This window comes from Lutra lutra, chromosome 2, assembly GCF_902655055.1.
Source record: "Lutra lutra chromosome 2, mLutLut1.2, whole genome shotgun sequence".
Classification (NCBI taxonomy): domain Eukaryota; kingdom Metazoa; phylum Chordata; class Mammalia; order Carnivora; family Mustelidae; genus Lutra; species Lutra lutra.
The window spans coordinates 62134114-62146359 of record NC_062279.1 but is presented as its reverse complement, the minus strand read 5'-3'; the positions used below and the strand labels follow the sequence as shown (position 1 = coordinate 62146359).

The window sequence follows — 12246 nt, the reverse complement described above, 5'->3', positions numbered from 1 at the left end:
ACCAGCGTCACAACAACTCATCCGCACCCCACCCCCAAATATCGGATCCTTGCCTTTTTGAACAGGCAGGAGGCAGTGTTTTTCAGGCAGAAATCACATGCCTCGGGTCTTCCTGCACACATGCCTTATTCCTCCCCAGGAACTGCGATTGGGATCTCCCTGGCTAGCCTTCCTGAGATCTGACATTTCCAGTCACACATTACTCACAGATCCCCAAAGACCTAGACAACAAGCGTCGTCATTAACCAGTATTTGCAAGAAGCCCCCTGGTCTGAAGTGAGGCCCGTCATTTCTTACCAAACGCACGGTGTGTCTGGCTTGACGACAGGCACTGAAGGGCAAACGAGGAATAAAACGCCATCTCTACCCTCAGGAAATGTATGTCCTAGCACTACCAGAGTTTAATCTTCCGGGTGATTCTGAAATCAGCCCCTGCTCACAAGGCACTCAGGATCTAGCAGAGAAAGAAGCATATGTCGTTGAGCACAGAAAGACACACAAGTTTCAAGGCATAATTATTCATGTTTAGCTGAAATAATCATGTCACTAAAAGAATGAAAATTTATATTTTACTTAACACAAGAAAAAACCCTCTTGTTTTTAAACATTTTTATCTTTGAAACTCACATATTGCCAGAGAGGTTGGCATGACTCTCCTGAATGGGCGAGGGATGGAGAGATCCAAAAGGACCCTGGGGGTCAAGTGTTGGGGGCAGTCCAGGGTTGACCCTTCTGCAGGCTCCTGCCTGGTCAGAGGCACCCTCCTCAAAAACTTTCCCAAACAGAGGAGTCAGGGAGCAGCACCTACTGTCAAATTCCATTTTGTTTCACTCTTGGGGCACTTAAGTGGGAGGGGGAGGGGGATGACTGCAGGGATGGGGGAGGGGAGATTATAATTCAAGACAACCAGTAAATGGGAAATGCCCAGCGAGAGCTTATTTGGGAATTGGATTTGGTTTGTTCCCACTGTCCCTTTCTAAATACTTGTATACTCTTATTTTTAAAAAAAGAAAGAATGAAAGAAACCATGTAGTTCTGTGGTTGGACTAGCGCTCGTTGCCCTTCCCAGTAGCCCAGTCACACCCATTAACTCTGCGGCGCCCCCTGCCAGTTGTGGCTTTGTCGGTTAGCCTTGCCTTGGGGACCTATGGAGGCCCAAACCTCCGGCCCACTGGGGAGAATGCACAGTGAATGCTGACGCTTTTTTGCCGGTCCAGACACTTCCGGTGTGGTGCTAACGGTCCCCTGTGTAATAGTTTATGTTCTAGGATGACCAAGTAGAAGAATACTTTGAAAAAATTGATAATGCCTTCTGGCTATACAGTGAGTCTTTGTTTTGTTTTGTTTTGTTTTGTTTTCCCTTTGCCATATCAGAGAATTAATTTGCCTGAGAGAGTGTCTTTACGATAAATATTGGGAGCATGGAAAACCCTTAGCACTTTGCCTGAGCAGCGAAAGAAAGATTGAGCTGTGGGTCACAGAAATGTTCTTAAAATGAAACAGACTGCCAATGTCTAAATTGCTTTTCTGTGATGGAACTGCTTGTACTCTATATCCTGTTCATAATGCAGATCAAATAAGATTATACTATTATTTTTCTTTTGCCGTAGCTCAGGACAGTGGTGAGTTTCAGACTCCTCTAGGTAAGGCCCAGCTTGGCGTAGGGGTTGTGTGTGCACCTGACCTGGGAATGGGCTTTATATTTCTCTCGTGTGCACTCTTCTGTGAGCTGAGGTGCAAAGGCTAACGGCGAGCTTGGCGCTGAGGAGCAGTGCACGGCGCACTTGGTTGTGTTGGGCTCTGTTGAACACCTCTCCAAACCCTCAGAGGACAAGTCACTCCTGGGCCCTGCCCGGCAGGTGCCAGGCAGGAGCTAAGGCAGCCACTTTTGCATTTGCATTCTTTTGGGAAAGAGAGCAAACACGCTACAGCTATCATTTCAACCACCAACTTGAGCTTTGCGGCTTCCGAAAGAGAAGCTCAGCAGAATTTGCAAACATGCCCTCACTGCTCCTCCTAGCCCCTCTGGACAGCCAGGAGGCTGGGGGGTGGCATAGCCTCCCTGCATAGGATGGAGAAACCAAGCCTCAGGGAGGCCCAGGCTTTGTGCCAGGGCATATCCAGCTATGGCCCGATAGAGGTGATGGAGCTGGGACCAGAATCTGCCAAAATTCTGTGTAGAGACCAATCCAGTAAGGAATCAGTGCCTACCAAGCACTGCCGAGAACGCAGAAGAAATATAAGATATGGTCCTGCCCACTGAGAATATATGATCCAGTTCGATTACTATTATCTCCACGATGGAATAATGTTTTCATAACGTCTTCAAACTCCAGAGAGCAGTTGCCTCCCTCCCTCTTTATCCCTCCTTAGTGATGGGCTGGTGGGTGGGCCTCCCTTTCCCGAGCCCCATGCTGGTCCTCATCTGCCTCTCCTGATGGAGAACCAGGGCTGTAGGAGATAGGATTTAGGAGTACAGATCCATGTACACACACACACACACACACATTCACACAGAGAGACACACACAGGCCTTCTCAACCTAACTACCCTTTAATAAGCACGATTCTGACCCCTACAACTTTCTGTTTGCTGGAGGTAGCTCTCCCCCTATAAGCTGTTCTTCAAAACTCTTAGCCTTTCTGCGTGTGCTTGGTGTGGTGCATGAAAAGTCGATTCTTTGTGTTGCTCCCATCTAGAGGGGAGGTCATGAGGTTTAGACCTCTGCTATGTCTGGGGCGGGGAGCGGGGAGGGCTCCGAGGGGAATGGGCGGGGAGGACGGAGGGGAGCAAGCGCTTACTTATTCCTCCCCCTTTCTCTGCTCCCCTTCCCGTGGGCTGGTGCTCACTCATCCAGCCAGGAGACCCCCACAGTAGGCAGAGCGTACGTTGCCGGAGCTCCTCCTTAGCGGGCACGGCTCTGTGGGCAGAGAGAGCCAAGAGGGTCCTCTTAACCCTCCCGGAGAGGTGGCAGGGCTGGGCAGGGGCAGGCGAGGCCTTCTGAGTTTGGAGGGGGCGGGGGAGAGGGCAGTGAGGGGAGGCTGGTGAGGAGGGTAGAAGCCGAGCCTGTCCAGCTGACCCTCCCTGTCATTGCTTCCCCCCCCTCCGCCCGGCAGGTGCCCATTCTGCATTTATTCCACCAACCGCCCCGCTGCCATGGAGTGCCACCTCAAGACCCACTACAAGATGGAGTACAAGTGCCGGATCTGCCAGACGGTGAAGGCCAACCAGCTGGAGCTGGAGACGCACACCCGGGAGCACCGCCTGGGCAACCACTACAAGTGCGACCAGTGCGGCTACCTGTCCAAGACCGCCAACAAGCTCATCGAGCACGTGCGCGTGCACACCGGGGAGCGGCCCTTCCACTGTGACCAGTGCAGCTACAGCTGCAAGCGCAAGGACAATCTCAACCTGCACAAGAAGCTGAAGCACGCCCCCCGCCAGACCTTCAGCTGCGAAGAGTGCCTGTTCAAGACCACACACCCCTTCGTCTTCAGCCGCCACGTCAAGAAGCACCAGAGTGGGGACTGTCCCGAGGAGGACAAGAAGGGCCTGGGCCCCGCCCCCAAGGAACCAGCCGGCCCCGGGGCCCCGCTGCTCGTCGTCGGGAGCCCCCGGAATCTCCTGTCTCCCCTGTCGGTCATGTCCGCCTCCCAGGCTCTGCAGACCGTGGCCCTGTCGGCCGCGCACGGTAGCAGCTCCGAGCCCAACCTGGCACTCAAGGCTTTGGCCTTCAACGGCTCCCCTTTGCGCTTTGACAAGTACCGGAACTCGGATTTTGCCCATCTCATTCCCTTGACAATGTTGTACCCCAAGAACCACTTGGATCTCACATTCCACCCTCCCCGACCTCAGACTGCGCCTCCCAGCATCCCCTCACCCAAACACTCCTTCCTCGCCTATCTTGGACTGCGAGAACGAGCAGAGACTGTCTGAGGGCAGCCGTGTTCTGTACCAAAAACAAAGAGACAAAGACAAAACAAAAAACAAAAACCCACAAAACTTAAACACAACCCCAGCAGGTGTATGTTGCTGCAAAACCTACAGGCCCCTGGGTCTGAACCACGTGTACTGTATATCTTTAGTAAGGAATAGAGGATTGGCTCTGTGTGGACACCCTATTGCATTGACCTGAAAGCTGCTTTATCCAATCTTCAGAGAGGTGACCTACTGCATACGTCTACCTTCAGAGGCATGCCTCCCCAGCTCCCCACTCCCACTCTCGGCCCTTCTCCGTACTTTGCTCTGAGAGGAATTTTGTCTTGTTAAGCCCTAAAGAGAGTGTCCTTAATAGCAATCAGCACTTGTACGCTTATGCACTGGTGCATTTGGTTTTTCTGTTGGGTGAATGGGGTGTGTGGGTGTTGTGGATTCCGAAAGAGAAAGCCGTGTGTCGTGTGCCATGCCATTTCTGTCGCCCATTTCTTCGTACTGGCTTCTTTAACAGCGATGAACGTTCTTTTCCCTCCCGGGTTGTTCATCCGTACAGTCTCTCCCTGAGCTCCTTCATCAACTTTCCCTCTCGATTTTATGGCTACAGAATGGTAGGGCCTGGTGCTTGAGTCGATGAAGGACTGGTAGACACCCACAGTGCTGCTGGAGATTTCCGACCGGGTGCCAGAGACCTCGTGCTCAGATCTTTTCGGTTATGAAGATGCGAGAACTAAGAGTCCACTCCAGAAGAAATATCTCGCAGCACTGCAGCCAATATCACAAAACTTAAGTGTGTTTTGTGTGTGTGTGTGTGTGTGTGTCTCCATACGTATACAATGTGTATGGTGCACACACACAGTGCATCATTTTTTAAGGGCAGATTATATATATATATATACATATATATATATGAGACCTTATATATATATATGTATATATATATATGATGTATTAATTCAGTGGTTACCATTCATTTGCAGGAAAATAATTGTATGAGTGAAAAATTTTATGGTTGATAAATCCAGCCAAGGAGATTAAAGGGGTTTGGATAAATTCTGGGTATAAATGCTCAGACTAAAAAAAAAAAAAAAGAAAAAAAAAAAAAGAAACAGCAGTTTTGCACAGTGCTTTGGTCTTGCACTAGTTTTTGTTTCTCATCTGCAAAAAAAAAAAAAAAGTAAAATAAAAGGAAGAAAAATGTACCTTTTCTATGGAATGAGTAGACTGTATGTTTGGAAAATTTTGTCACAACCTCTTTAACATATAATGACCCAACAAAAAGGTGCTGTTTAGTCCTACGGTTCAACTCATGCCCCTGAGAAGTTTCCCTTGTGTTTGCAGATCGTCTGGCTATAGCGGTATTCTCCATGTTATTAATAATTCTGTATTCCACGTTGTTAACGCCTGGTAGCTATAACCTGCTAGGAGGCTAACTTTATACTTATTTAAAGCTTTTATTTTGTGGTCATTAAAATGGCAACTTACATGCAGCACTTTATTGCAGCAAGAAGCAGATGTGGATTTGGTTGCCTAGCCCTTTGCGAATCTTAAAAATGTAATGGGTGATTTCAAAAGAAAAGGAAAAGAAGTCTTGGGCCGAATATCTTAATTGCTTGTATTTGTAAGAAAATAGAATTTCCAGCATGAAACAGGCTGAAAGGGCAGGAAGAAGTGTGCTCTGTATAAGAATGGAAATTTTGGAATATAAAAGTTTATATATTATTTATCTATTGAAGAACTGGTGTACAAGAGGAATGCTTTCTTACTGCGTTGCTGTTTTCCATCATGTGTTATCCTAGAGTTGGGATTTTTCTTTTCATCTGTTTCACCAGGGGAAAATAAAAGCATCCCTAATTTTCTTCCTCTAGTCAGTTTGCTTCACTGAAAGCCCCCTCGAACTTGGTACAGTTCTACAGGAAGCCAGAAGACTGTACTGTCAGTCCATACCATGGACTCCCCCAACCCCCATACCCACCCTTTCTTCCCCCAGACCTAGCAGGCGTGCTACACTTCCCTTTGCCAGTCCTCCAGCCCTGGCAAACCTGTTTACACTAAGGAGATGTCCCCAGGGGCAGGGAGGCTGAGCCAGCTAGGGCAGGAAGCTCCCGAACCCTCGGTCATCCTCCGGCAGAGACATTTGCTCTTGGCTACGTTAGAAGCGTTGTTCAACCTCGCCATGTCAATGTCTCGGTAAAAGACACTATAGACAGTTACGGACAATACACTCCAAGAATACTGGGCATATGGGTGGGTTGGTTTTTTAAAAAGTCCTGTCTTTATCCCCATATAATGGAGAATGTGCCACTTGGCTAATAATGTGCTTTCAAAATTACAAGTTCAGTGATGACAGAAGAGGGCCACGGGGATCCCACGGAGGCTGGCAGAACAGGCAAATCGCACGGAAGCACCAGCAGGTTAAAAACCTGAAAGGGTGGCCCTGACAGTTAGGACTGCAGGTTTTACAGCATGCCACGTGTGCAATAGGAGGTCCTTGGCTGAAACTTGCAAGAGCGAGAGGGGTGTCGGAAGGAGATGTTTACTGCTCAAATGCCATGCATTTCACTGCTTGCCACTGAACTTGTATTTGAATGACTTAGTTATGCTTAATGTAATTGGGCAACTTTTTTAGCACTTTGGAAAGAGTCATCAATCTTTCTGGTAAATTATAAAAGTTTTCTGAGTGAGAAAAGGTGTGTTTGGAGTTTGTTTGACTTTTTATATTATTATTATTGTTATTAATAAAGAAAAAATCTACAGCATTTTTTCAGACTCCACCGAGATAATATATACCCCCGAATTTGGTTTGCAGTTCAATACTCAGGGAAGGATTATTCCATAGATATCCTTTCCGTGTAAAACACTAACATCTTTGAGAAATTCACCTGCCAACTAACTTCAATTCTGTTTTCACTATGCATTCTTCAACGGAAGCTAGCTTATCTGTCCATATAGTACTGCAGTTAGAGTTCTCAGCACTTTCTTGCTTCTATCCTTTTTTTAACTCCTCATATTATGTTCAGATGATCATACTGTCAAGGTTTGTGTACATTACTGAAAATTTGTATTGTATAAAGCTTTTTGCATTACAAGGCTGTACAGGGTCATTTTGACAGTAACTGGTATATTTCTTTGCATCTTATGTTGCATTGCCAATTTCTAGTGTATCCAGTTTGGAAGTATAATATACTCTAATTAAAACAAAAAAAAAGGTTGGCTATACTCTTTTGTTTCTTTTTTTTCCTCTCCCCCCCCCCCCACCCACCCGCCCTTGGTTGTCATCCTTGACTACTTGTTAAGTCCCAGGGTTTTATTTGCCTTGCTTTGTTCCCATTTTAACTTCTCTGCTTATTTTTAGGAAATGTCCACTACTAGCTATAGCCATTGCAAAATGCAAGTTTTGAACAGCCATGGTTATAATGCAAACTGTCATTATGTAAGTCATTAATAGCCATTAAGGCTGAGAGCGTATCCATCATTCAGTATAGTTGTAGACCAGCTTCTTCCTGAAATTACTTAGTGACATGTTGAAGTGTTCACCAGCCTTCCCCTCTCCTGCTTAACATCATTTTACTGACCCCACAGCCAAAGGGCAGGGGGGGAAACAGATGAATAATTCCCTTATCCTAATGAAGTTCGGCAACTATGAGATTTTAATGCGGGGGAAAATGGTCTATTTTGCAAGCTAAATAATAATCCATCCAAATGCAAGTAATGATTTGCCATTCAAAGGAAGGTACCAGAGAAAGAAACTGAGGCCAAAACAAAAGATGACAAGCACACTAAGTTTTTTAAAATCCATTTTAAAGTTTGGTTCCTTAGAGATCTTCCCTATGAATCTACGATGGTTGATAAAAAAATATAAAGCAGCAAAAGAGAATGTTCTATCTAGTTCACAGCCTCCATGCTTATAAATATAATGTCCTTTGCTCCTTGTAAGAAGTTATGAACTGCTTCACTCTAACATTGAAAAAGATCAAATTTACTTTTCATAAAATGACATGATGTGGGAAAAGTCACTTTGAAAACGACCAGTCACTAATCAGACACTATTTTCCCCTTCATGTTTTCATCCAATAGCTATTTTTAGGTGAGGATCAAGTTGATTCAATACCAGTTTTGTTTGGGGGTGGCTGATATTTACTGAAAATTCTAAAATAAATCAGATTTCCTTGCCTTCTGCTAGCACTACAGGCTGGAGTGTCTTTTCATTTTGCATACATACTGCTTTTTCTTTGACCCCACACCTACGTCACATCTCAATCACCCTGTGATTGAGAAAAGCCAGAAATACAAAGAAAATGAAATCGTCAGTTTCATAATGGTCTCCCACTAATGGGCTTCCGGTGACTGAGGAATGACTTGGGGTGGGATCCATCCATGATGGACCAGACCGTGGCCACTAACCTCTCTGCTTACCTACATTGCAGCAGGTGCACGGGGGAGGCTCCAAGTCAGTCATGTGGCCCCAACTTGAATTTAACCTGAAATCAAACTTTTTCCTACCGTCGTGTTAGATTAAGATACTTGAAGTTAAGACTCAAGGCCATTTTTTCTATAGTGTGTCTACGGCTGACTGGCTTATTTTCTTGGCCACTAAAAGCTCCCTGAGCATTTAACAGAGGCCCAGTCCTGGTCACAGACAGGGGTATGGGGAGAAATATCAGGGTTTGGTGAGCATAGGCACCTCCTCACCCACAGAAGCCCCATATTAGAACCCCTGCCGGCCCAAGGTGATGTGGGGCTTGTAAATGATTTGAAGAAGGCATATCTCATTAGCTGCTGAAACAGAACTCAAGGCTCCCCAGGGCTGTCAGTCTTCAGGGAGGGAGGAGACCCAAAAGGAGCTTGGGCATACAAAAGGGGTGGGAGGGAAGAAAGGGGATAGCAGCTGGGTGACCACATCGTGCTTGCAGAAGACTGGAATCCTTCCCAGGGGTGCCTTAGAACCTGTAAGCGAAATCACAGGATAAAAGAATGCCCTTGGGGATTTGGACTCCGTTCTAAAGGGCCATCAACCACAAATATTCCAGAGATCCCAGCCAACATTCTTACTTATACCACTGTCTCAACACAGAAAAGTCCTACACAAAACGAGGTTTATTGTGCAAATAACTACCATTAACTAACAAAGCAGGTATCCATAAAGCAGACCCTGGGGTAAAGTGTGGTGACTGTGGGGCCTGAGGGGCCCATTCTTTCCCTGTCTGGGGTCAGAAGGGCCTCAAGTTATCAGTTTATGAGGTAGCAGGGCTCCTATTCGTAATTCTTTCTTGATAGCTGGGTCTATAAAACAGGAAATGCAAATGGTGCTCACCTTGCTCGCTGCTGCAAAGGGGAAAAAGAAAGTCAACTGCTGTATTCCTTTGAAATTCTGTTTTGATAAGAGTTAGGATAGGGGCACCTGGGTGGCTCAGTGGGTTAAAGCCTCTGCCTTCCCCTCGGGTCATGATCTCAGGGTCCTGGGATCAAGCCCCCCGCATCTGGCTCTCTGCTCAGCCGGGAGCCTGCTTCCTCCTCTCTCTGCCTGCCTCTCTGCCTACTTGTGATCTGTCTCTGCCAAAGAAATAAATAAAATCTTAAAAAAAAAAAAAAAAGAGTTAGGATAAGTACTCGTTAATTAGTTCTTAGTTTTCAATAGAATTATCGACCCAGGGCAGAGTCCACCTCAACTCACACTTCAGACTTCCTTTCCCCTGTGCCGCTCCCTAACAGTGGTTTTCTACCCTAGTTAGTTCAAGAGGATCTGTGTTATAGATAGTCTCTCCCAGCCCTGAGCTCCATTGCCCTGGAATCAGATCACCTGAGTTTGAGTCCTGCTTCAAAAGCCATAGGTTCAACTAAATGATCTGTAAGACCCCTTCCGCCTGCCAACAGATAACATATAATGAACGATGATTCTGTCATTCTGAGCAAGCAAAAATCAGCCCCTAGAAACAAAGGCGGTCACAAAGCAGAATCCTTGCAAGGCAGTTATAGCCAAAACGACATCTCAACGTTTTCAAACCACAACAGACTCAATGCAGGGGGAAAAAAAAAAAAAAAGGCTAAATGTATTTTTCTGCCCACTTCAGAGTTTGGGAGGTCTAAAATGTTTCTTTTCTGGTTAAACACTAAGCCATCATGCTTGGATCGCCTGCAGTCATCTGGAGGGTGGCTTCAACCTATTTTACCAAACTGTGGGTACTTGATCTGGTTAGATGAGTTAGAGGTAACCATATGGGGAGGGAAAGGGTTGGCCTGCATTCCTCTAACGTCGCCTCCTCCTCCTGCCCACTGGCGGCTTCCCGCCTCCTCCCCGCGACCAGCAAGACTGACGGCTGAGCTCTCTGGCGCCATATTTTAAATGTTTTCTGTAAAACAGCAAACAGTCACTTGTGGCAAGTAGAAAGATATTTTAGTTTTAATGCAATGGAAGAATATACTAAGAATGCTTACTCTGCCACTTGTTTAAAAAGACTCTCAGCCCCTTGCGTGCCTGGGTGGCTCAGTGGGTGAAGTATCCAACTCTTGATCTCAGCTCAGGTCATGATCTCAGGGTTGTGTGATGGAGCCCACACTGGGCTCCATGCTAGGCATGAAGCCTGCTTGAGATTCTCTCACTCCTCTCCCTCTGCCTCTCTCTCTCTCTCTCTCTCTCAAAACAAAAACAAACAACAACAAAAACATTATGAAAGCTCCCAGGGACTTCCATTGGGTAGAAAGCCTCCATGTGTTTATAAAGACAGAGGGAAAAATCTGACCTGTCCCCATCAGCAGACATTTAAAGGCAAGAGCAAACACTGATCTAGGACCAGGGAAATTTATCTAGCCATCCTCTGGCCTGAATGTAGGGCTCCACCCCAACCATCCCAGAATGATCAGTGTGTTTCTGATCTTAAAGATTTCTAGATAGGGGATGCCATCACTTGGCTTCAGTGCTTCTATTTTAATTTTAAGTGAAATTCCTAATTAGTGGTCCATAGACCAAGGGACCAACAAGCCCCTGTCCTCTTATGTCCCACTTCAAACAGAATGTCTGTTACGACATTTCCATGCAATGGGTTTGATCAGCATTGGTAGTCTCCCCCAACCAATCTATTTTCTAGGTCCCCCTAAAAAGGAGAACCTTGAGATCATTTTGGGGAGCAATTCCAGGAACAAAATGGGGCACTAGAAAGAGTGAAGCAAGTACGAAGGGAAAGCCAACGCCAGGTGTCTTGGCCAGCTGGTCATTGCTGTGCACCAGTGGGATGCAATCCCTCCAGAAACTCTCATGAGAAGCTGTATAAATGTATCTCAGAATTGACAGCCCAAGGGACAGAAGAAAGAAGGGGTTAGAGTAGCCCCAGAGTGTTAACTGCCTTGCACTTCCAGGTTTGGCCATGATTTAGAATGGCTGAGTAGGTTCCCATGATTTAGAATGGCTGAGTAGGTTCCCATGTCACCTTTGTCACAAAGGTGACAAAGAAGCCAATGGTTCAGAACTTCTGTTGGGTCCATGGTCAAAGGAGCGAGACTGATACAAAGTGAAGGTCAAGCAAAGCTTTATTTTGTGCCAAGCATCGAGAATCAAACTGACTGGCCGGGGCCGTGCCTCTTACAGACTGCCTTACAGACTAACTTTTATAGAGCAAAGGCCATGTGGTTGGGCCTGGCCACACACAGGTGGCGAATGAGATTGTAACACACAGAGAAAGCTGCACAGTCATGCTAGGTCACACATAAGTGACCAATTAAATTACAATTTACCCTAGTAGATATTGGAACTAGCCTATCACCTTTGTCAGAATTGGAGCCCAAAAGGCGGGACCCACACTCCTTGGTAGCTAGGGAAACAGTATGCGCGCTTTACTGATTGGATGTCTCCACCTGACCCGACTCATCCCTGTATTCGGGCTGTTATCTCCACTTGACCTGACCCACCCTTGTATTTGGGCTTTGTTACCTGGGACTGGTTTCCGGGACTTGTTTTTAAGTAAGCTCCCTGAAGGGGTGGGGGGCAGGGTCGGGATGGAGTTGCTCTGGCTAAATAGGCCCTTATACTTCAGGGGTACCCGGTGAAGCTAAGGTCAGGTGCTTCAATTATACCTGACCATAGCTGGTTTCTACGAGTTGGCTTAAGAAGGGGAGTTTGTGAGATGGGGAACAACAGGTATCCAATGAAATTATCACATTGGGCAAGAATGTTGCCATCACTTTGGCCTCTAAACTAAAGTTGGCTATATATCCAACCCAATGAGTTAGCTCAAAGCTCTTCTCCCTCCCGCTGGTTGGAGTTGGGCAGAGCCAAGGACAGTGTTCAGTCATGATGGTACAGAATGGAAGAGGTGGTAC

General features: G+C 46.4%; 2 protein-coding genes across 5 annotated transcripts in view; one reads left to right on the top strand and one right to left on the bottom strand.

The window, feature by feature from the left end:
* ZNF827 (zinc finger protein 827) overlaps positions 1–7152 on the top strand; it is a 165220-nt gene extending 158068 nt beyond the window's left edge. The window contains exon 15 of the mRNA XM_047717575.1: positions 3117–7152. Within this exon, the coding sequence (XP_047573531.1) occupies positions 3117–3936 (820 nt within the window). The 3' untranslated portion in view covers positions 3937–7152. The remainder of the gene's footprint in view (positions 1–3116) is intronic.
* C2H4orf51 (chromosome 2 C4orf51 homolog) overlaps positions 1–12246 on the bottom strand; it is a 79689-nt gene that overhangs the window by 9612 nt on the left and 57831 nt on the right. The window contains exon 7 of one of the 4 annotated variants that reach the window (XM_047717568.1): positions 298–454. The gene's annotated coding sequence lies outside the window, so the exon portion shown is untranslated. Of the gene's footprint in view, positions 1–297; positions 455–8666; positions 8881–8921; positions 9259–12246 lie in introns of those variants that run through there. The other 3 variants (XM_047717573.1, XM_047717570.1, XM_047717571.1) reach the window with 3 other exon arrangements.